Source organism: Bubalus kerabau, chromosome 12 (assembly GCF_029407905.1).
Source record: "Bubalus kerabau isolate K-KA32 ecotype Philippines breed swamp buffalo chromosome 12, PCC_UOA_SB_1v2, whole genome shotgun sequence".
In the NCBI taxonomy this organism is placed as follows: Eukaryota; Metazoa; Chordata; class Mammalia; order Artiodactyla; family Bovidae; genus Bubalus; species Bubalus kerabau.
Window position 1 is genome coordinate 3,266,131 of NC_073635.1, and position 25,929 is coordinate 3,292,059.

General features: G+C 37.5%; 1 protein-coding gene across 12 annotated transcripts in view; it reads left to right on the forward strand.

The window, feature by feature from the left end:
* The window catches only part of DIAPH3 (diaphanous related formin 3), a 571,991-nt gene that overhangs the window by 304,860 nt on the left and 241,202 nt on the right, over positions 1–25,929 (forward strand). For 11 of the 12 annotated variants that reach the window (XM_055541925.1, XM_055541924.1, XM_055541923.1 and 8 more), the window contains one exon: positions 9,656–9,895. The exons of the other annotated variant lie outside the window; for it this stretch is intronic. In XM_055541925.1, coding sequence (XP_055397900.1) covers positions 9,656–9,895 — 240 coding nt within the window. The remainder of the gene's footprint in view (positions 1–9,655; positions 9,896–25,929) is intronic. 12 annotated transcript variants of the gene reach the window in all.

Here is a 25,929-nt window from a genome sequence, read left to right on the forward strand (position 1 = left end):
TAGTTGCACCAATGATCGGGTAGGATGAATGGAATTGCACTATTGTAACATTATGGCACACACGAAATGAATCAGAGTGTGAAGTGTGACTGAAATGCTGGAGGGGGGAGTCAGGAAATGAAAACCGTAAAAAAGCATAATATTGACTTAACAGTCACTCTAAATAGACTACATAAAGATGCATACTGTTTGTCCTACAGGAACCAGGAAAAATCAGAAGAAAAAAAATGGAGTTCTAAAAATTGCTTGATAAACACAAAAGCAGGAAAGGAGAACAGAGATGTAAAGGGCAGAAAGGACAAATACAAAACACATAATAAGCAGTAAGAAAAGTAGCATAGCTATGTATATTTCAGAGAATGCATATTTCAAGACAAATCATCTTTTAAGAGATAGTGGCATTACACAAGGATACAAGGAGTAATTTACAAGAAACGATCATCTTAAATATGTATGTACCTAATAAAAAGCATTAAAATTCATGAAACAAAACCTGTAGAATTAAATGGAGAAATAGATAGCTTCCCAATTATAATGAGATTTTAATTCCCCTCTTTCATTTAATTCTAGTAAAAGTATATCAAAAAAGAAGACAGTAAATATTTGAAAGAGCAAAACTGTTCTATCAGCCAGATTGTTCTAATTGGTATTTATAGAAAATTTCCCATGTAACTGCAAAATATACATTCTTTTCAAATACACGTGGAACATTCACCAAGGTAGACCATATGGAAACATAAAATAAGTCTCAGTAATTTTCCAAAGATTGAAATCTTTTAGAGTATGCTTTCTGTCTAAATTGGAATTAATTGGACAAAAACAATAATAGAACATCTCTCACTGTTTGAAAATTGGATAACATAGTATTAAATTGTTTGTGGGTCAAAGAAGAAATTATTTTGAAATTCATGAAAATGAAAGCACTGAAAAATAAAACTAAATTCTCAAATTTCAATCAGTAATCAAAGAAGGGCCAAAATAATCTACTACAGACCCATATCATATATAAACATACATGAAAAAATTGTCAATAAGATATTTTTGTATCAAGTAGTGCATAAAAAGGAGAGTGTATTGTTACCAATTTGTACAAGGTTGGTTTAACATTTGAAAATTAATTAATGTAGTTGACCATATTACAAAACAATAAGAAGAAAAATCATACAATTATCTATATACAAAATAAAAGCATTTGACAGAATTCTGTCTTGTTTATGATATGTAAGAACTCCAAGCAAGTAAAAATAGAAGAAAACCTTTTCAACCTGATAAAGGACATCTGTGGAAAACATGGGACCGTCCTCGTGCTTAGTTGCAAAAGATTAAATTCTTTGTCATTTATAATTTGGAAACCAGACAAGGAAATCTATTCTTATCACTTTTCTGCATTATAATATATATTCTAACTTGTGTGATAAGAAAATGAGTTAAAAGGCCTGTATTTTGGAAATGATGTAAGTGAACTTATTATCTATGTGAATAGATAAGGAATCTATAGGAAACTTAGAAGGTCACAAAATAGTCGCAATATGAAAATCAGTTGTATTTTTCTATATAAGCAATGATATATTGGAAAACAAATTAAAAATAGTACTGTTTACAGTAGCATCAAAAATGCAAAGTATATAAGGATGCATTTCACTAAAAATGTGCAAATTTTCTGTACTACAACTGCCAAGTTATTGCTGAGAGAACTTATAGAAGTTGTAAATAAATGGTGATACATATACCATGCTTCTAGAGTGGAAGACTAAATTTGTTAAGATTACATTTTTCCCTCAAATGATCTATAGATTCCTAATACATTCAGTCTCAATCAGTACCAGCAGGTCTTATAATAGTAACTGACAAGATTGTACAAAAATACATATGTCATGCAAAGGACTTGGAATGGACAAAATCAATTTTGAGAAAGACAAATTTGAAGGACCTGGAGTACTGATTTGTTATCAAGACAGTAATGTTTTCTCTTAAGGATATATAAACTTTTTTCCTAAAAGTTTAGAGTTTAAAGACTCACAAAGATACCATCAGTTGATTTTCAGCAAAGACTTGAAGGCTAGTGAGTAGAGAAAGGAACTTCTTTGTACCAAATGATGCTGTGAAAAGTCCTTCATCATACCATGTGTGCATGCTAAGTCACTTCGGTCATGACTGACTCTCTGCAGCCCTGTGGACTGTAGCCCACCAGGCTCCTCTTTCCATGGGATTCTCCAGGCATGAATACTGGAGTGGGTTGCCGTGCCCTCCTCCAGGGGATCTTCGTGGCCCAGAGCTTGAATCTGCGTCTCTTAACATTTCCTGCATTAGAAGGAAATGGCAGCCTACTCCAGTATTCTTGCCTGGAGAATCCCATGGACCGGAGCCTGGAGGGGCTCTGGTCCATGGGGTTGCAACAAGAGTCTAAACCACCCTCAGTGCCACCTGGGAAGTCGTCATCACACCATACAGACTAGTTAGTGAAGGGTGGAGTACAGACCTGCACATGAAAAGGTAAGGCTTCCAGAGTAAAGCCTAACATTGGCAGACGAGGAGTGAGTGGTATAAACCACTTTATAAAAAGGTTGACAATTTTTGTTCAGTTAAGTATGCATTTACACTCTCCCTTTTAGATATTTAATAGAAATGAAGACTCAGACAAGAGTTTTCATAGTATCCTGTGTGAGTGTCCCTGGGCTGCCACAGCAGAGGTCCACAGTCTCAGTGGCTTGAAACAACAGTCATTTATTCTGTCACACTTCTGGAGACCTTTGGTCCCGCGTGACACTCTTGGCAGGGTTGGTGCCTTCTGGAGACTCGCAGGAAGAATCTGTGTTCTGCCTCTCTCCTAGCACCTGGTAGCCTTTGGTATTTCTTCACTTGGAACAACAGGCCATTCTTTGCTCCTTCCCATTCTTCACGTTTCCTTCTCCTGTGTGTGTCTTTCTCTCTCCTTTCCCTTAAAATGGCATGGCATTAGATTCAGGGATCACCCTAAATCCTGCATGATCTCACCTGGAGGTCTTTAATACTCAATCATACTATGTGTATGCAAATCTCGAAGCCATTTTATTGAGTGAAAGAAATCAGATACAAAAAGTGTTTACTGGAAGTTTCATTTATATAAATTTCAAGAACAGGCAAAACTTAGTTATAATGATAGCAATGAAAACATTGGTTTTTTTGTGTTAGCGTGCGGATTGTCTGGAAGCAGACGTGAATGAATTTAAGATACCAGAATGGTTCTGGGTGTTATGCCAGCTTTTTAATTCATCAGATATGAAACTTATGTGTGAAGAGGGTTTTGCTAAGACTGCCAAATTAAATAAGAAGCCTCTCGCTCTCTAACTTCACAACTTGCAGATCCTGAGTATCTGCAGAACTCGTTTGGACCTGCTGTGAAATCCTTAGTGGTCCAGAATTGATAAGCATTTGTACAAAAAGAGAAAGCATATCTGATGTCTATAGCAATTGTCTATTTCTTGATGAGCTGAAGGAATATACGTTTTATCCTTTTAATATTTTTTGTATAATTCTTGGCTTTATCTTGCTCCTATGGCAAAATGTAAAAAAAAAATGCCATGTGTACTTTGCTGTTGTATAGTTTAAAAAATAACTTTAGCTTATCAGTTTTATTATCATAAGTGCACATTTATTTAAAAGAACAGTCTTGATAGTCTGAGCACTATCCAGGAATAAGGCACTTGAATAGCTATGTTTTTGATGCCTTTCCTGAAGTGCAATGAACTTTTTTTTTTTTTTTTTTTAATTCTGAGGATTCTGGAGATCATGAAAATATTGGCCAGCTAAACAGTAAAAGGTAGATATTTTTCATATAGTTTGCTTAGGAAAATCAAGTTCTAAACCCTTTTTGAAGGATCTTAGTCTCTTGTTAGACCTTCTTCCTTCTCAGATGGCACTTTCCTCCCATCCCTGTGTCATTTTTTATAGTCTTGTCTTTCACAAAGATCCACTTGTTTTTTTCACCTTCTCCTTACTTCTCACACCTGTCTTACAGGGAGTGGAAGAATTAGCTAGTATGAAAATGTGAGTGGCAAGTACAGTATCAGGGGACAGTAAAAGTGGATCTGGAAATATTTAGGGTAGTTGGGTATACCCAGAAGGAAAGAACGGAATGTGAAGAGGAGCAGGCAGAGCTCACAACAGGGTATCTCGTCTCCATAGTGTTTTATCTAATAACTGCTATGGGGAAATTAAAGTGTGTTCTTGTCCGTAGAAAAATATGGTAGAAGTAGTTTGAGTATCAGATGGCTTTTAAGTTGCAGTTGTTATCTTTCATGTTATGATGCTCTGAGTGTCTTGCACACTTAGTTGGCAGCAAGTTAGCTCTAGACTCATGCCCTCTGGCCCTGTGACCTTGCAGGAGTCATTTAACTTCCCAGAAACACTGTCCCATTATTCCTTATAATTATGTATTTAGAAAGTGTCTAAAGTAAAGGTTTAAAGCAGTATTGATAAATTAATTCAGACTCAAGCTAGTAGCTTTTCAGTCAGCAGGTTACTTATGTTAGCAAGTTAAATGAATGATTAATTAGTCTTACAACAACTTACTACAAGATATGGAGTGTGTTCTCAGACTTCTTGTGAGGTGCGCCTGTGCAAGGCTGCAGGCAAGAAGTGGGAAAACCCAACAAGTTTTGAAAAAGTTTGCTCCTGAAATACCATGTTTGTAAAAGAAACTGAATAAAGAAGACCAGATATGGTGTTAAATGTAGTTGGTATAAAAATGTCAAATTCTGTGTTTTTCTCCCCTGTGAAATAATAGATAAAATTAAAATTATACGTGGAAAACATAACCATAATGAGATTATGGGAGATTATATCTCCTGGAAGACTTTTCCTCCTCTTTGCCCTTTAAGACAGATGGCAAGAATTTGATGACACAAGGGCAGCAACCATGACTTCTGTGCTGCTCACAGCACTGAGTGGGCACCCAGTCAATGCTTGTTGGTTCATTGATTTTCTAAAGGTATTTTTGTCTTACTTTGTACCTGCTCCAACCATACAAATGTTGCCAGTGAACAAAATCTTGAAATAAAAATTAATCTTTGTTTTCTGGATATTGCTTTGGATTTTATCCAGTCTCTGTTCTTAGGTGTTTTCATTCTGGTATGTGATGTCTATGGTCATGTGATGGGGTGGTTGCCAGAGCACTACTCCCTGCCTTCAAAAAATAGTAGTAAAATCAAAATATTTTTACTTTCTTTTTTATGCCTTTAGTTTGATCTCCAAAGTATAACTCAGTGTTATCAGATTTTGGTGCTGTGAGTTTACAATGCTAAGACCCTGTAGTAAAAAATGTAAAGGATACCTCTGGAAAAAATGAATTCTAATTTGTTCTAACCTTCTAATTATTTGCTATCTTATAGTTAAGTTTTATAATCTTTCCTTTTTTTCTTTTTTAATGACTTTCTGTTAGCTTTGAGAATATTTTTTGAGCATCATAGCTCTCCATTTCTCCATCCAGTCTAGTCTTTGGCAGATAAATTTTTGAGGAAGAAAACCAGAGTGCAGATGTCCAGTTTGAAGGGCTGAAGAAACCCTCAGGATTTAAAAAAAAATTTTTTTTTAAATTTTTAACCTTTTTCTTTGATCCCATCTGAAGAACTAGACTTTGATTTGACCAATAAGAAAAATAACTGCTGTTATCTTTATAGATCACAAGATTTAGGTCTTAGAACATTAGGTTTCATTGAGGTCTTTTCTTTCTTTTAAATAAAAGGGAAAGCCATTTGGTCTGGGGCATCAGTGTAGGCTGAACGGTAGACTATAAACAGGCTCGAGTTCTGGTGATTTCTCAAGTTCCTTTCCAATATGGTAATTTTGTTCACTAAAATGCATTTGTTTATTTTCAGTCAAGATACTAACTTTTCAAATTTGGGAGGAAAAAAACAATATGAAAAAGACATCCAATTACAAAAAGTGTTAAAAGATCTGTTTACATTAGTCTTCCTGACTTTGCTTTGTTGGGACTTTCCATAAACTCATAGCACTTTTCCCTGCATTACATCACAGACTTTATTTTTTCAAGGAACCTGTCCCTAGTGCCAGGCAGACTCATTACTCATATAAATCTAGGTTATAGTTTTCTAGGAAAATTAATTACTTTGTACTGGCTACATATGGTGAGCTTGTCAGCAGGAAAGCTTTAACAAACTTTGGGGTAGTTTAATATAGGCTTTTAGGTAGTCTTTTTTTTCTATTTGCACATGAGGTAGTATATTAATATATGTTAAAATTAATATATATATATTATATATATAAAATTTTGTAATAATAATGTTTTGCATCAGGTATTAGAGAATTCTTTCCTTGTTTATTGTTGTTTTTGTTCATGTTCAGTCTCTAAGTCATGTCCTACTCTTTGCAACCCCATAAACAGCAGCTCAGTGATTGCATCTAACCATCTCTCATCCTCTGTTGTCCCCTTTATCTCCCACCCTCAATCTTTCCCACCTCTGGGTCTTTTCCAGGGAGTCACTTCTTCACATCAGGTGGCCAAAGTATTGGAGCTTCAGCATTAAGAGTCTTCTCCAACACCACAGTTCAAAAGCATCAATTCTTCAGATCTCAGCTTTCTTTAAAGTCCAACTCTTACATCTGTACATGAATACTGGAGAAACCATAGTTTTACTAGATGGACCTTTGTTGGCAAAGCGATGTCTCTGCTTTTTAATACGTTGTCTAGGTTGGTCATAGCTTTTCCTCCAAGGAGCAAGTGTCTTTTAATTTCATGGTTCTTGTTTATAGCAAAGTACCAGATACCTGACTTCATAATCATTACTGAGGGCATAGGCTGAAAGCAGAGATGGCTGTGGGTCCATAATACACCTTCTGAATGGCTGTAACCATATGTGTGTGTGTGACTGCTCCCTTGTATGTCTCATTGTTCTGAAGACTAAATTAAAAGTAGCACAATCTGGAATCAAGATTGCTGGGAGAAATATCAATAACCTCAGATATGCAGATGACACCACCCTTATGGCAGAAAGTGAAGAGGAACTAAAAAGCCTGTTGATGAAGGTGAAAGAGGAGAGTGAAAAAGTTGGCTTAAAGCTCAACATTCAGAAAACGAAGATCATGACATCTGGTCCCATCACTTCATGGGAAATAGATGGGGAAACAGTAGAAACAGTGTCAGACTTTATTTTTCTGGGCTCCAAAATCACTGCAGATGGTGACTGCAGCCATGAATTAAAAGACGCTTACTCCTTGGAAGGAAAGTTATGACCAACCTAGATAGCATATTCAAAAGCAGAGACATTACTTTGCCAACAAAGGTCCGTCTAGTCAAGGCTAAGGTTTTTCCAGTGGTCATGTATGGATGTGAGAGTTGGACTGTGAATAAGGCTGAGCGCCGAAGAATTGATGCTTTTGAACTGTGGTGTTGGAGAAGATTCTTGCGAGTCCTTTGGACTGCAAGGAGATCCAACCAGTCCATTCTGAAGGAGACCAGCCCTGGGATTTCTTTGGAAGGAATGATGCTAAAGCTGAAACTCCAGTACTTTGGCCACCTCATGCCAAGAGTTGACTCATTGGAAAAGACTCTAATGCTGGGATGGATTGGGGGCAGGAGGAGAAGGGGATGACAGAGGATGAGATGGCTGGATGGCATCACTGACTCTATGGACGTGAGTCTGAGTGAACTCCGGGAGTTGGTGATGGACAGGGAGTGCTGCGATTCATGGGTCGCAAAGAGTCGGACACAACTGAGCAACTGAAGTGTTCTGAACTGACTGAAGAGAGTATCATACAGAATGGTCCAGTACAATATAGTTATGTACAAATAGTAAATTTGTAATATTTAAATAAGGGTATCATACAGAATGGTCCAGTACAATATAGTTATGTACAAATAGTAAATTTGTAATATTTAAATAAGGATACAAATTCCAGGTAAGTAAGTCCATTTGGAAACATTGTATAACAAATGAAATGACTTTATGAGAAGTAATCACAGATTATATCTACTTTCTGTGCTAAGACATACAACATCCAAACAATGATTTGTGCCCACTAAGAATGAGTATCCTAAGAAGGCCTCACTTTGTCTTTCTAAAATTTATTTTTATTACTAGAGTCATTCTATAAAGTAATTCGTAATGTTTCCCATACTTTAAAAAATTGTCCCTTTTGAGCTTACAGTTCCTATACTTCTAGGAGAAAATATTTTCTCTATATGGGAACTTGAAGACATTGCTTGGATTCAAGGAATTTTAAAATATTCCTTAGAGTACTTTGTAGAGGGACTTCTTAATAACTGCATTAGTTTAGGTTTTAGAATCTTGATTGTATACACCTAAGCATTTAACAGGTCAAATGGGTGGGAGAATACTATATGTACATTAGATATTTAAATTATTTGCTGAGAAAGTAGTAACTCGAAGAGTTCTGTTCATCTGAAGATACTCTGTCCGAGGTATCTCCTGAGAACTCTTTATTGCTCCAGTTTTGTTAGATGAGTTAACTGGGTTATCTTTCTGTGTTAGTAAGGTGGTATCTGTAGTGTCCTGTTGGAGTCTAATAAAGTTCAGGCTTTTGTATGGTATATTTTATTTTAAATAACAGTCATTATATTATGAGCAGATAGCTTTCTGTCTCCTTAATGAAATCCTATAAGCTTCACATGAAATTTTTTTTTTTTTTTTTTAGCTTTTCCTTTAGGGTCTGTGACAAACACAACTCTTTCCTATTTTAATCTTATATTCTGTCACTGTTTTTTCCTTGACCTTGCCTCAAAATACTGATGTTTATGATTGTTATTGAAGTTCACTGGTTTTGGTACTGCTGCACCATCAATCTGCTTTGTCTCAAATTTCTAATATGTTTGGTCAAAGAATTCACATGTAACTTAAACAATGTACATCCCAAGTCCTCTGGCTCCTTCCCTCGTGTGTTGCTTGGATGTGGTTTGGGGATAGATTGAAGGCTGGAGCTTTCTGGCCCTCTAGCCCCTTGTTCTTTGTGATGCTCTCAGCCCCTCTCACACCCAGGACAGGAGTCTGAGTCTGACTGCGCCTCTCGTGTGCGTGGCCAACTGTGGCTGCCGCTGGGCTCCCGCTCTGTGTGCTTCCCAGCTCTAACTGCCCCAAGCCCGTGGTGGGTGTCACTCTGCAGCCCTGTGTTTCTGAAGGAAGTCAATTTAGCACAAATTGAGACCTATTTACTCGCCCTTGATCTAACACACACTGTTAGTCAGCAGGTTTCTTGTGGACAACAGTTGCTCTTTGAAGAAAACAAACCCTCTTTAGACCTGTCTGAATCTGTTAAATATGACCCAGCATTTTCAGTATTGAACAAAAATTAAAGCAGTGCTATGTATGAATGCTCTGTAATTTTTTGCATCTGTATCCTGTTACGTTTTAAAAATTGTTTTTTAAAAATTATGTGTACTTTATTACTCAGTTAAACTTTGTCACTTAACTGAAGCTTTCTTTTCAACAAGCATTTAAATTGTTAATTTTTTCTTTGAGGGATGACTGGATTCTTCACAGAAACATGCAGGGTTTTTCTCTCTTCCCGCTATCAGTTTTAGGGGACATATTGCTTCTTCCGTACTGTCATACCAATAAATCATCCCAGATTACTTGCAGCCACACAGTACTAAAGTATACCATGCATTTTAAAGGAAATCTGCTATTTTCTCTTCAATCAGATGAGCAATGTGAAGAGACTACGGCCACGGCTCAGTGCTATTCTCTTTAAGCTTCAGTTTGAAGAGCAGGTGAACAACATCAAACCTGACATCATGGCTGTCAGTGCTGCCTGTGAAGAGATCAAGAAGAGCAGGGGCTTCAGCAAGTTGCTGGAACTGGTGTTGCTAATGGGAAACTACATGAATGCTGGCTCCCGGAATGCACAAACCTTCGGATTTAACCTTAGCTCTCTCTGTAAAGTGAGTTTGTTATTTGTTTTTCCAATTTATTTCTTAATTGGAGGAAAATTGCTTTACAATGTGGTATTGGTTTCTGCCACACAACAGTGCAAATCAGCCATAATTATACATATATATCACCTCCCTCTGAACACTTATTCTTAAATGTCAGCCCTGACTACATTATTTATTCTTTAATTTGATGTGCTTGTTGTCAATAACTTAAACTGAACCATCAACCCAAACCCAGAGTGAACTGAGCTAATTTACTCAACCTCTGAACTAAATCCAAATATTAATTATCTCTGATCTGCAAATTCAAATGAAGGATTTTTGTTTAATAGCAAGATAGTGTTGTAAATCTATGGTTTCTCAAACTGATGAAATGGAACATCAAAATATTATTTAAGCCTAATATTCATTCAATATAAATACCTGCATATGACAGTATATATATTGAGAATTGCTTGTGATTGCCACTAAAATTTTTACCTTTGGCTATTTAAATGTTTCTTTACATTTTTCTTTTTTGAAAGCTGACGAAAGGGAAAGAAAATTGAGACTGCTTTATATAAAAAGAAAGTCATATTAGGAATAAACATAACTCAGAAGTCATTAATGATTTTGAGATATTTCTATTTAAATATAATGTTGGAGGAGATGAAAATTTAGTAAGTTTAGAAGTTTTTTTCCCCTTCAGTTTCTTCTGTAGGTTAAATTTTCTTAGAGCAAATCCATTCAGTGTTTTATATAGCAGAGCTCTAAGAAGCGGGCCATAGTAATAGTGCTTTATTGATCTGCTTACAACAAATTCTTCTCAGTTACACAGCACAAGAAAAGCTTTCTCTTATTCTTGACCTGGTCACATCTACACTCCCTGATTAAGGAATTTGATTATTGTTATTGCCAGTTTGATAGGGGAGGCGAGAAACACGCTCAGCTTTAGCTGTGGGTTACTGAATGGTTAGTCTTTTGGTGCTTTCCTGGCTTTTCTTGCACGATTCCCCTGGCTTATGCCTCCTTTTGATAGCAGTGCCTTGTGAACTTTTCTCCTCTCCCATATCCATCTTTTCACTCTTCTCTCCGTGTTTTCTTAGCCTGCTGTGTTCAGTGAAGATGCCTAGCAAGAATTAAGATGGGATTCATAAGACATGTGTTAAAGACTGCACATTTATAGAGTGCTTACTTACTCTTGTGTAAAACGCTTGTCCTCATCATTTCATTTTATGTATATGATTAATATTTACCTGGGATACATGGAATTCATATTTTTCATATGTAAGCCATTAAGGATACTTAAATATTTCAGTGGACCTGTATACTAAAGTTATGACAGCAGAGTTAAGAGAGAACGGCTAGCTGGACTAAGGGAGGGCAGTTACTCACTTGGAGAGGAGCAAGAATTTGAGCTGGATCTGGAAGGATGAGTGGATGTTCCCTGAGAGGAAAAAGCATTCTAAAAAAGCATCAACAGTTCATATAAAGGGTTATATCATGGCATGTATGAGTATACCAATTGATCAGTTACTGTTGAAGGGACTTCACTGGTAGCTCAGATGGTAAAGAATCTGCCTGCAATGCGGGGGATTTGGGGTCGATCCCTGGATCAGGAAGATCCCCTGAAGAGCGAAATGGCAACCCACTCCAGTACTCTTGCCTAGAGAATTCCATGGACAGAGGAGCCTGGTGGACTACAGTCCATGGGGTTGCTAAGAGTCAGACATGACTGAGCGACTCACACTTTCCCTTTTGGATGGAGGAGGAGTAGAGAAAATAGAAATGAAATAGTAAGCTGGTCTCAATGATGAAGAGCTTAGGTGTCATGCCATACGGTAAAGGCTTTATGAAGGCATGTTAGTTCTGTAGATCAAGTGATGTTATCATCTGTCTTCCAGGAAGATAATTGTAGCAGCAGGATGGAAGAAAGGCGAGCTGCACCTTCCAGTACTGTCACCATTAGCCATATATGACTTTTCAAATTTCAGTCAATTACTATTTAAGTAAACTTAAAAATTTTTAGTTCCTCAGTCACACTTAGCATGTTTCAAGTGAGTCAGTGTCCATACAGGCAGACAGCATGTTTCCATCACTGTTCTATTGGACAGCATTGGTTTAGGGGGTTATAGTGGGCAGAGACTCAGTGATTGGCTAACCTGTGTCACATAACCTATGAGGGTACCAGGGGAAATGGAGCTGAGAGGATAGCTGGGGATGGAAGACGAAAAAGGGAGGATTCAGAGATAATTCCTTGCTACTGACGTGTTTGAAACTATTGCTCAAAAGAGAGATCAGTTCAGGCTGATTTTGGTGTTTCCTATCTCTAGTTTCTAGAGTAGGCAATGGTTACCCACTCCTGTATTCCTGGCTGGGAGATCCCATGCAGAGAGGAGCCTGGTGGGCTACAGTCCTTGGGGTTGCGGAAGTCAGATACGACTCAGTGACTAAACCACAAACAGCAGTCTCTGTTACCTCAGTGTCTTAAAAGGCATCTGCTTGAAGCTGCCTTCTTTATATATTTTACATATATTTGAGGGTCCACTATGAAATGGTCACTGTGCTCTGAGATGATGGAGGTCTGACTAAGGTAGTTGCAAAGGGGTAGAGGGGATGGAGGGAAGTGTCCACATTTAAGGAACATCTAGGAATTGGGAGGGCATGGTGATTATGAGTTTGGAGTCTGAAGGGCAAGGAGGCAAGCAAGATTGCCAGTTCAAGCTTCCCCTGAGAAGAAGGGAAGAAAAATAGGGCTGGGGGTGAGATGGCAGAGAAGTTGAGTCCACATGTGGAAACTACTGGAGTTTGCTTCAGACTGCTGAGCATCTATTCTGGCTTCAGATTGTGTATCTCGGAACAATGACCAGCTCACAAGAAGCTGACTACATGCCTTCCCTCATGCCTTCCTTCAAAGAGAGGTGGAGACAAGAGGTTAGGTCTGATTAACGAAGACGAAGTGCCTCGTGTAGTGCTTGGTCCGTAGCAAATGCTGAATAAATAGCTGCTGAATGGATAGCAGTGCACAAAGCAGTACATTCAGTGTTGTGTAAAGACAGTGTTGTTATGTAGTTGAAAACAGATATCCTCTCATATTGATACACAGTTGCTGATGCATAATGATTTAAAACCCTTTGCAAATACAGTGCCTGCTGCTAATATTTTACTGTAGTCAAGCTATAAACCTGTTAATCTGTCTCCAGATAATAGGTTTGACTATATTTTCAGTCAGCGTTACTGGATATTTTGATCTTCCCTGTTAGGAGCCTTCTGTTGTACAAGAAACAAAATAAATACTACAACTTCATATTTTTTATTAGCCTACATGTCAAGTTGAAAGCATATATTGAACAAGATGATATCTCATCATGTTTGTTATCAGAAGTAGCAGCTTGATCTTTGACAATTGTGATTGAATTTTCACACTGAGCATGAAGCATTTGCTTTGATGATAAGCCCCATACAAGGAATTCCATATTTATTTGACAGTAGAAAGACAGGGTAATATTTTAATCTGTTCAAACATGCTGGGTAATTATATGCCATTTAATATTCTATATCCAAAATCTTTACTTTTAAGTGTGCTTTATAAATTTAGCTTAAGTGTGTGGAAAGTTAAATTGTTAACTTTGCATTGTTCAGAGATAAATACATAAATAGTGAATTCTATATGCATTGTAATTTGGTTTTAGGGACTATATTATCTTCTTTTATATCTGTGATTGAGATGACTAATAAACTATATTATAATTTATATTATGATAAACTATATTATAATAAAACTATAACATCACTGACTCAATGGACATGAGTTTGAGCAATCTCTGGATGATGGTAATGGACAGGGAAGCCTGGAGTGCTACAGTTCATGGGTCACAAAGAGTTGGACACAACTGAGCAGTGGAACTGAACCATAATAAATGAGTTCAGAAAGAAAAGATTTTACTTTCTTTTACCCAAAGATTTGATAGGGTCTGTGATAAATATAAAGATAAAATTTGAGACATAAAGTAACCATAGACTAGAATGTATTAAGATATAAGTGTAAATTAAAGTCGGTGGTAGGCTTGAGGCTTTCTGACAGAAAAAGCGAAGTGCAGAACATGGTCATGAGACTTTGTGAACTAAATATTTTAATTTCTCTTATTAGCCAAGGCTGCACTTCATGCGAAATTTTGCCTGAATTTCATTATAAATGGAACATAGGATGTTGAGCAGTGTTCTTTTAAATAGCAAATGAAAAAAAATCAATGTCATGAAGATCTTTCTTTTAGAAACATCTCCCCACCCCCCATCAGCCACCCCCTTCCCTTGCAAATATGTACTCAGAGCCTGTTACAGGGTAACACTCTAAGAGAACCCTCATAGTAAGATGCTGCTGCTGCTGCTATTTAGTTACAAAGTCATGTTCGACTCTTTGAGACCTCATGGACTGTAGCCTGCCATGCGCCTCTGTCCATGGAATTTCCGAAGCAAGAGTACTGCAGGTCCTGAATAAAATATAATAATCTCAAACTGCTTATTATCCAAATTTAAGTAATATCTTTGGAGGATTTTATGAATGACAAGCACTCTCTCCATTCTTCTATATAGTCTGATGTTTATCCTTTTAAAAAGCCAAGCCATCAGAAAGCAAGGCACTTATACCATTTTGCTTAAACTAGGGATAGCATTACTATAACTGAAAAGTACAGATGTATCATCTGTTAATAAGCAGTTTGAGATTACATTCTTTTATCCGGACCTGCTCTTGACTAAATGCAAATTTGTATCCTTAGAAATCCAATCAGTAATCAGGTAGGTGCTTGTCTGACCAAAATGCCCACCTAGAAATATGTATATGTTGTTGGTGCTAAAATTAGTAATTTTAGAGAACCTGTGTGGAGCCAGGTAAGTCAGTATTCTAGAAAAAGGGGGTTGACTCAACCATCAAACTCAACACCATATCAAATATATGAGATGATTTTAACTTGTTTTTGAAAAGATGTTGTCAATTCAGAAACAATGATTTATAACATGCTTGTATATATTACTGATGTCTGCTAAAATGTGTTATTTCTAAATAATGAATCATCCTAATCAGTACAATTGAATGATGGAGCTATTGTTCTAGGTAGCTAAACTGACTACCTGTACTGGGATAGTAAATATAAGTTTTGGAAGAGTTTACCGGTTATAATAAGTTATATCAGTTTATGTAGTGTTAGTTGGAGGGGAGGGATTACAGAAAAACATCACTGTTGATTTATCTATAAATTTATCCATATTGTCACTTATCGGAAATTTCCTATTGTCAGTGGCAGTAGAATGTTCAATTAATTCATTTCAGAGGTGAAGCTATCAAAGCATATGTAGTAATGGGACGGTTGGTATCGGGAGTTAGATATTAAATGCAATGGTGGCAGGCCAGTTTGAATTCTGTCTGTTACCTTTTCAAGTGCATGAAATTCTTATTTGGTCTGTATGTTTCTTTTATAAGCAGAGACTAACCAAAAGTCGGATAATTTCACCAAAGCTGTGATGGGGAGGATTTTTAGAAATGTGTTTAGTCTCTTCATTCTTTGGTGCCTTTGCCAGCTGTCGTGAGTGATCTCTTGAAGCTGTGCACAGCTCTCCTTCAGGGCTTCAGTTCTCACCCCACAGCACCCTTTACATTTAGCAATGTGTCAGCCTCGCGTCAGATCAGGTACTTCAGCAGGCGTGGATGAGGATCCTGATGAGTGGCATCTTCAAAAAGATCCCACAGGTGATCTTTAATGTTCAGACTGAACCGAGAATCATTTTATCTGTCTTCTGCCCGACTTACTTACCCCAGAATGAACAATCCCTTATAGGTGGCCTGGAACCAACTAACCAACAAACACGCAAAAGCTAAACCTAACCAATATGAGAGCAAAACAAAAATGAAACAACTCTACTTCCTCACTTAAGGATGAGTGGTGAAAATATTCCCCCAAACTGCTGCTTTTCTTTGGTGCCACGCTGAACACTGTTCTGAAAGTGAAGAAAATGAGTGAAAGGAGTATGAAGCTCAATGACACGGTGCAACTGAAATAAGCTGATGGTCAGTGTCCTGAGTTATTTTTCAGGACTTGATCTTAGAAAGCAGACTTTCAATGATTCTGAAGAGCAGGAAGCAAATCCCTCTACCTGTCACATGTGGTTTATATTCTGCAAGCTTGTCACAGTCACACAGGTTACCACTCGCCATCTTTTTTTGTGAAATCTTGATTCTTGTATATATCACCTTTTCCTTTACTATCTGAAGTTATTTTTAAGAAAGACCTTTGTCAAACAAATCCATTATTCCAACAGCATTTGGTTTTTCAGAAGGATTTTATAAGAAATTTTATTTGCTATCAGATTGGAAAGCCACCGCAGTAAGTTTTGGCATCCTTTGAAAATAAAGCAGTTTCTGGCCAAAGACTTGAAGATAACAAATGCCACACATCCAGCCAATTAAGTCTGTGAAAAATCTGACTTCCAAAGCAGTGTGAAATTCCTTAGACTGCTTAACTCTATCGGACTCACTCATTAACATATTTAATCGATAGCATTTTCCAAGAAATAATTAATTAGCTTTACTAAATAGTGTTTCTGATAAATTATTCATATTACCTTTGTTTTCTCAGTTGCTCTTAAAATTAGAATTATCCCTTTATTAGAATTGTAAAACCCAGGTGGCTTTGTTCATGAAGAGTCAATGTGCTGCTCATGTGCTGTCCTCTCCCTGCTCTCAAAACCAGAATTCCTGTTCTGTCAAACTCCCTGTCTCTGAAGCTGACAGCCTCAGATTCCTCCACTGTGCTTAGAGATAAAAAAAAAAAAAAGAAAAGATCTTAATGACCCAGATAATCACGATGGTGTGATCACTCAGCTAGAGCCAGACATTCTGGAATGCGAAGTCAAGTGGGCCTTAGGAAGCATCACTATTAACAAAGCTAGTGGAGGTGATGGAATTCCAGTTGAGCTATTTCAGATCCTAAATGATGATGCTGTGAAAGTGTTGCACTCAATATGCCAGCAAATTCGGAAAACTCAGCAGTGGCCACAGGACTGGAAAACATCAGTTTTCATTCATATGCCAAAGAAAGGCAATGCCAAAGAATGCTCAAAGTAGTGCACAATTGCACTCATCTCAGATGCTAGTAAAATAATGCTCAAAATACTCCAAGCCAGGTTTCAACAGCACGTGAACCGTGAACTTCCAGATGTTCAACCTGGATTTAGAAAAGGCAAAGAAACCAGAGATCAAATTGCCAACATCTGCTGGATCATCAAAAAAGCAAGAGAGTTCCAAAAAAACATCTACTTCTGTTTTATTGACTATGCCAAAGCCTTTGACTGTGTGGATCCCAACAAACTGTGGAAAATTCTTCAAGAGGTGGGAATACCAGACCACCTGACCTGCCGCTTGAGAAATCTGTATGCAAGTCAGGAAGCAATAGTTAGAACTGGACATGGAACAACAGACTGGTTCCAAATAGGAAACGGAGTACGTCAAGGCTGTATATTGTCACCCTGCTTATTTAACTTATATGCAGAGTACATCATGAGAAACGCTGGGCTGGAGGAAGCACAAGCTAGAATCAAGATTGCCGGCTTGAGTATTAATAACCTCAGATATGCAGATAACACCACCCTATGGCAGAAAGTGAAGAAGAACTAAAGAGCCTCTTGGAGGATAATAGAGAAGAGTGGAAAAGCTGGCTTAAAAACTCAGCATTCAGAAAACTAAGATCATGGCATCCAGTCCCATCACTTCATGGCAAAAAGATATGGAAAAAGTGGAAACAGTGACAGGCTTTATTTCCAAAAAATGAAAATTAAATAAATAAATAAATCTGAAAGAAATCCAAAGCATCCTGTTTATGTTAAGATTTTAAATATCCATTTATTTTGGAGAGATACACAGTATTTTTGAAAAGTGTAATCAACACAGTGATTGTTTTTTAAATATGTATTTAAACATATCAGGGAATAGTTCATTCTATAATTGTAGTTGGTTTCCCTAGTAATTTTTGACCTAGACATTGACTTTTTTAACTTCATATCTGAGCAATTATGATATATTCATTGGCAGTTCATAATCAGACATCCATTTACATGTGGGTACATGTAACTTACACACAGAGGTATTGTTTCAAAGATATACTAAGGACTTTATTCTGCAGGTGAGTTAAGATGGAATGTGATATTGGTAAATATACTTGGCTAGGTCTCTCAAAGATGAAACTTTATAGTTTCATTCAAACATGTTGGTATCATATTTTGTCAGCACTGATCCTGTTAGCAATATGGAAAGACTTTGAGCTTTCCTGGTGGCTCAGATGGTAAAGAATCTGCCTGCAATGCAGGACGCACTAGTTCAATCCCTGAGTTGGAAAGATCCCATGGAGAAGGGAATGGCTACCCACTCTAGTAATCTTGCCTGGAGAATTCCATGGACAGAGGAGCCTGGCAGGGTAAAATCCATATGGTCTCAACAAGTTGGACATGACTGAGTGACTAACACTTTCACTTTTTTCACTTTTGCATTTGAGGTAAAATTCAGGTAGCATTTTATTAATTTTATAGATAGATCAGTAGAAAGGATTCCATGCTTTCAGAACTAGAAAAGATTTCAAGGTAGAAGTATAGAGGCTTTCTAGGCTAGAATTAACATATTACAGAGTTTCAGTATTTTAAGTTGTATTCATTAGCGTTCTTCTATTGTCTTACTATTTTTAACCACTGTGTTTTTGAGAATTTTGATTCTTTTGATGCATTGTTTGTGTGCGTGTGTGTGTATGTGTGTGCTTAGTTGTTCATTTGTGTCCAACTCTTTGCAACCCCGTGGACTGTAATCTAGATTAAATATTTTGTAGAGGAGCTGTATTTTATAGTGGCTAAGAGCTTTGGATTCACATAGAATCGGGTTCAAATAAATCTTGGTTCTGTTGCATATTAGCTGTGTGTTCTGGGATGTGCTGCGTGATCTTTCCAGTCTCTCTTACTCTCTTAATAATGAGTATAATACCAGCTGCTTCCTCATAGGGATGTTGTGTGTTGTAAGCACTTAACTGGTGTTACAGTATTTGGCTAGTCGTGTCTCCTAGTAAGTGCCACACAAACAAGAGTGGCTGCTGTTGTCCTCGGTGTTCGTATTATTCACAAGGTAGGGTCTTCTAGAATGTTTGCGGAGTCATTACAGACCCTGATAATTTTTTCATTTTCCTGGTGTTCAGCAGTGTCTACAACATCTCAAGAGTCAGTGCCAGCTTGATAATGTAATTAGAGTACAGGAACATATATAATGAGAAACAGTTCCAAATCTGACAGTATTCTTAAGATAAAAGTTTCATTATTCGGATTATAAGGGGTTGTAGTTCTTTGGATTCTGAAAATTACCGAGAAGATGCTTAGTTTTAATTTGGGGTATTTTCTTCCTTGTGACTAAAACAATGGAATGTTCTTTAAATGTCATCCAAATATGTGCTGAATACCTTAAAAATATTCCAAAACCTAGCATTGAAGCTACACAGGTGTTCTATCCCAACTGACAACCAGGCCATGATTTATTACAGGATCTCTTTTTAACATTATTTTGTTTGGAATGAACAGAGCGGTTGAAGAAACTCCATCCATCTTTTTGTTTATTTGACATCTACAGCACATTAAATGTACCTTTAAGAAGCAATATATAAATAAGAAATTCTCCTTAACAGTAATGATTACTCATCAGTAAGATAATTTCTTGACAGTGATACCAAAGGAATCCTGTCAAGCAATGTTAGTGACAATTTAAATAAAGCATATTTCTTAAACTTAAGAATAACGTTTTAAAGCAGATATTTTAGCTTCGTTTTCTTTCCAAGGGAAAGACTATGTTCAAGTTGTGTATTTCTCTTTAACAAAATTAGCATCGTCTCTCAAGCTTTCCTTGTTCTAGCTCAATTGCTGATTATGTATGATGGATAATTAGTAGAAATAGAGTGTGCCCTTTTTGTTTTTAATGTTTATCAAAAGGTAAAAAAAAATATTGATCACATAAGTGAAGACTGTGATAAATGTATTTTGTTGTGCTTTCATACATTTTCATGTGCTTTCTGGAAGGATATTTTTTTTTTTTGATTTCCATTTGTTTGTTTTTTTTTCCTTTAAGTGATTTGGGGGAAGGAAGGAAGGGAATAGAGTAATTGAGGCAGTAAGAATACCTTCTCAGCATTGTGCACTTTTTCCTGAGAATGTTAGGAACTGAATGAACAATCTCTGTCCTGGAATTTCAATCAACTAGTAGTTTATTAAGTTCATGCATTATGAACAAATTGTCACTTATCTGTGTTTCTTAACTTCTTATCTTTTATTAGGTATATTTGCAAATCTTTTTGGAATTTGAGTATTTTTTTAAGCTCATAATTGTTAAATATAGATTTTGGAGGAATGGGAGACTTTTACTTATTTATTATTCAGTGAGTATATTTTCAAATGATAGATGGTGACCTGTATGGGAGTTGCTAACCTGCTGATGTCAACCATACAGCAAGGATAGAACCCTCCTCCCTCAGTTAGCGTGTTGTCTTTATGATTGTCTCTAAATATTTGAATCTCTGTTTGGCCGACATCCTTAACATTTATTAAATTTGTAGATGCCATAACCTATAGTATGTACCAGAATTCTAATTCTGAGATCTTACCACTCTTGAGGAAAGATCAAAATGATCCAGTTGCTTATTGTTGGATCATAGACATTTCTTGATATATTTCAATCCTTGAAATAGCTGGCCATTTAGTTACATCACAAACAGAGCTAGAAAGCTCTTGCAGGCGCTTGTTTTAATCAGCATTCCACACAGACCATGTGTCTGGACTCACATGAATGGAGCATGAGGAAGGGAGTATACTGGTGACAGTCGAGAGCTGGGAGATCATAGAAGCAGTAGTATTCTCCAGCCATTGCTTTAAAGAGGGAGGTGGGGAGATAGAAGAATTCATTACTGTTGTTGTTGTTCAGTTGCTAAGTCGTGTTGACTCTTTGTGACCCCATCACGACATGCTTCTCTGTCCATCACTATCTTCCTGAGTTTGCTCAGACTCATGTCCATCAAGTTGGTGATGCCATCCAACCACCTCATCCTCTGTCGTCCCCTTCTCCTCCTGCCTTCAATCTTTCCAAGCATCAGGGTCTTTTCCAATGAGTTTCTTCACACCAGGTGGGCAAAGTATTGAAGGTTCAGCTTCAGCATCAGTTCTTCAAATAAATATTCAGGACAAATTTCGTATAGGACTGACTGTTTTAATCTCCTTGCTGTCCAAGGGATCTCAAGAGTCTTCTCCAACACACAGTTCAAAAGCATCAATTTTTTGGCACTCAGCTTTGTTTATGGTCCAACTCAAACATCTGTACATGACTACTGGAAAAACCATAGCTTTGACTATATGGACCTTTGTTGGCAAAGGTATTAAAAATGTCTTTGCTTTTTAATACTCTGTCTAGGTTTGTCATAGCTATTCGTCCAAGGAGCAGGCGTCTTTTAATTTTATGGCTGCAATCACTGTCTGCATTTATTTTGGAACCCAAGAAAAGGAAATCTGACACTGTTACCACATTTTCGCCATCTTTTTGCCATGAAGTGATAGAACCAGATGCCATAATCTTATTTTTTTGAATATTAAGTTTTAAGCCAGCATTTTCACCTTCATTCTCCTGGCAAACATGATTCCAACATGTGATTCATCCAGCCCAGCCATTCACATGATGTACTCTCTATAGAAGTTAAACAATCAGGGTGACATATAGCCTTGACTTACTCCTTTTCCAGTTTTAAACCAGTCCATTGTTCCATGTCTGGTTCTAACGGTTGCTTCTTGTCCTGCATACAGGATCCTCAGGAGGCAGGTAAGGTGGTCTAGTATTCCCATTTCTTTAAGAGTATTCTACAGTTTGTTGTGATCCACACAGTCAAAGGCTTTAGCATAGTCAATGAAGCAGAAGTCGATTTTTTGTATTTCCTTCCTTTTTCGATGATCCAGTGTATGTTGGTACTCTGATCTCTGATTCCTCTGCTTTTTTTAAATCCAGATTGTACATCGGGAAGTTCTCCATTCGTGTCCTCTGAAGCCTAGCTTGAAGTATTTTGAACATAATCTTCCTGGCATGTGAAATGAGTGCAATTGTATGGTAGTTTGAGCATTCTTTGGCATTGCCTTTCTTTGGGATTGGGATGAAAACTGACCCTTTCCAGTCCTGTTGCTACTGCTGAGTTTTCCAAATTTGCTGGCATAACGAGTGCAGCACTTTCACAGCATCATCTTTTAGGGTTTGAAATACCTTAACTAGAATCCCATCACCTCCACTAGCGTTGTTCATAGTAATTTTTCCTAAGGCCCACTTGAGTTCACACTCCAGGATGTCTGGCTCCAGGTGAGTGACCACATCACTGTGGTTAACTGGGTCATTACGAGCCGTTTTGTACAGTTCTTGTCTGTATTCTTGCCACCTTTTCTTAATCTCTGCTGCTTCTGTTAGGTCCTTGCCATTTTTATCCTTTATTGTGCCTATCTTTTTATAAAATGTTCCCTTAGTAGCTCCAATTTCCTTAAAGAGATCTCTAGTCTTTCCCATTCTTTTGTTTCTATTTCTTTGCACTCTTCACTTAAGAAGGTTTTCTTATCTGTCCTTGCTGTTCTCTGGAAATCTGCATTCAGATCGTTATATCTTTTTCTTTTTTTCTTTGGTTTTCACTTCTCTTCTTTTCTCAGCCATTTGTAAGGGCTCTTTAGACAACCTCTTTGCCTTCTTCCATTTCTTTTTCTTGGGGAAGGTTTTGGTCATCACCTCCTGTACAATGCTACAAACCTCTGTCCATAGTTCTTCAGGCACTCTCTAATAGATCTAGTCCCTTAAATCTATTTGTCACTTCCACTGTGTAGTCATAAGGGATTTGATTTAGGTCATACCTGAATGGTTCAGTGGTTTTCCCCACTTTTCTTCAATAAAGTCTGAATTTGGCAATAAGGGTTCCTGATCTGAGCCACAGTCAGCTCCCAGTCTTGTTTTTGCTGACTGCATAGTGGTTCTCCATTTTCGACTGCGAAGAATATAATCAGTCTAATTTCGGTGTTGACCAGCTGGTGATGTCCATGTATAGAGTCTTCTCTTGCGTTGTTGGAAGAGGGTGTTTGCTATGACCAGTGTGTTCTCTTGGCAAAACTCTGTTAGCCTTTGCCCTGCTTCATTCTGTACTCCAAGGCCAAATTCACCTGTTACTCCAGGTGTTTCTTGACTTCCTACATTTGCATTCCCGTCCCCTATGAGGAAATGGACACTTGTCTTCTGGTGTTAATTCTAGGAGGTCTTTAGGTCATCATAGAATCATTCAACTTTAGCTTCTTCAGCTTTAGGGGTTGGGAAGAAACTTGATTTACTGTGATATTTAATGGTTTGCCTTGGAAACAAACCGAGATCATTCTCTCATTTTTGAGATTGCACCCAAGTACTGCATTTTGGACTCGTTTTTTGGCATGAGGGCTACTCCATTTCTTCTAAGGGATTATTGCCCACAGTAGTTGATGTAATGTTCATCTGATTTAAATTCTCACATTCCTGTCCATTTTAGTTCACTGATTCCTAAAATATCAGTGTTCACTCTTGCCATCTGTTTTACGACATCCAATTTACCTTGTTTCATGGACCTAACGTTCCAGGGTCCTGTGCACTATTGTTCTTACAGCATCAGACTTTAGTTTTACCACCAGATACAACCCCAGTAGGGTGTTGTTTCTGCTTTGGCTCAGTCTCTTCATTCTTTCTGTAGGTATTTCTCCACTCTAACCCAGTAAATAATACTGGGCACCTGTCGACCTGGGGAGTTCATCTTTCAGTGTCCTATCTTTTTTGCCTTTTCATACTGTTTATGGGGTCCTCAAGGCAAGAATACCAACGTGGTTTTCCATTCCCTTCTCCACGTTTTATCAGAACTCTCCACCAGAACTCTCCACTTCTCCAGTGAACCAAAAAACAAAAAGAAATGACAGTTTTTATACTGACTCTTTGTTGTACTGGGAAAAACTGTTGTATTTGTGAGAGTTTGATACTTTTACTCTAGCCTTATTCATTAAAACTAATATTATGAATGAAATTGTAGAGATGAAAGATAACTTTTATAAATTATATTAACATTCTCAGTTTATAAGAAAGTTGAGACTGAAAGATTCTGACTCAAGCATTGAAAAATAACTTCTGAACTGAGATTTCAAATAGGTTTCTTTGTATTTTTTAAGACAGATTTTGCAGTATCTATTAACTCTTAAGTCCACTGTAATGTATATTTAATATTTTTGAAGTGAAAGATTTTACAATTTCTTTTCCTGTCCAGTTCGATATTTTCATTTTACTTGTGTGCATCTGAGGTCTAATATCTTGCCGAAGGCGATGTAACTAGTTAAAGGCCAGCTTTAGTGTTATCCTTTAGCAGGTCATTCACACATGTTAGTGGCCATCGGTCTAGTTAGTGATCAGAGTCAGTTTTTTGAGGAAAAGTATTTCAAAACAGGTGCCTTTTATATTCCTTTTAAAAGGCATCATGTAGTAGACTCTGTTCATATCAGTTAGTTTTTAAAATGCCAGGAAACATTCTTTTGGTTTGCATGTTGAACAGGCCTGTGTAGCATTTGAACCTATTGTAGGAATAATCATGTGAAAGCCATATGAAAATCATATCTATATATGAGTAGCTCTGTATTTCCAGGGAAAAGACAGTTTTTGCATTAGTACATTGTGTGTGTTCATGTTTGTGATGACCCAGAATATCTCTTTTCTGCCACAATTGGATAGTAACTTTCATTTGATGTTTTTTTGATAGTGATATAATATTTATTGACATAGAGTTTGGAAAAATACATATTAATATATGTATATATCTCTGTGTGTATGCATACATATATACGTATATTACTGTTGTTCAGTCACTCCATCGTGTTCAGCTCTTTGAGACCCTGTAGACTACAGCACACCTGCCTTCCCTGTCCTTCACTCTCTCCTGGAAGTTGCTCAAACTCATGTCCATTGAGGGCTTCCCTGGGGGCTCAGATTGTAAAGGATTCTCCTCCAGTGCAGGAGACTTGGGTTCAATCCTGGCTTGGGAAGATCCCCTGGAGAAGGAAATGGCAAGCTGTTCAGTGTTCTTGCCTGGAGAATTCCATGGACAGAGGAGCCTGGTGGGCTATAGTCCATAGGGTCACAAAGAATTTCACACAACTAAGTGACTAACACTTTCACTTGCATGTCCTTTGAGACAATGATGCCATCCAATGCCAGGCTTCCCTGCCCATCATCAACTCCCAGAGTTTGCTCAAGCTCATGTTATCGAGTCAGTGATACCATCCATCCACCTCATCCTCTGTCATCCCCTTCTTCTCCTGCCTTCAATCTTTCCCAGCATCAGAGTCTTTTCTAGTGAGTCAGCTCTTCGCATCAGGTGGCCAAAGTACTGGAGTTTAGGCTTCAGCATCAGTCCTTCCAATGAATATTCAGGATTGATTTCCTTTAGGGTTGAGTTGTTTGATCTCCTTGCAGTCCAAGGGACTCTCAAGACAACACCACAGTTCAAAAGCATCAATTCTTTTGTTCTCAGCTTTCTTTATAGTCCAACTCTCACATCCATACATGACTACTGGAAAAACCATAGATTTAATATATATTAAAGTAGGAAATTGTTGAAAAGGAAGCAAGTAAGTAGGACTGTACAGTTAAGTATAGCAGGAATCCCACCAGTTCTAAATTGCATCCTGATTTTTTCCCTGCCTTGTATTTATCTGATCTGGTTCATTACTCATTCATAGGGAACACTACCAGGCTGTGTATTTGCCTGTTCACTCTTGGTACCCCCTACCCCCACCGCTCACAAAACCCAAGCTGACCGCTCTTTATACCTGGTTTGTTAGCCTGGTCCCTTCGGTTTAGGGTCAATCCATCCTGGTCTTCTCTTCAAGTCTCTGTTCTCCTTTCTTTTATTTTAATACTTATTTGTGTTTCTTTAGCTTTGGAGACTAAGAGCTCACAAACTGGTACTCCTAGAATAGTT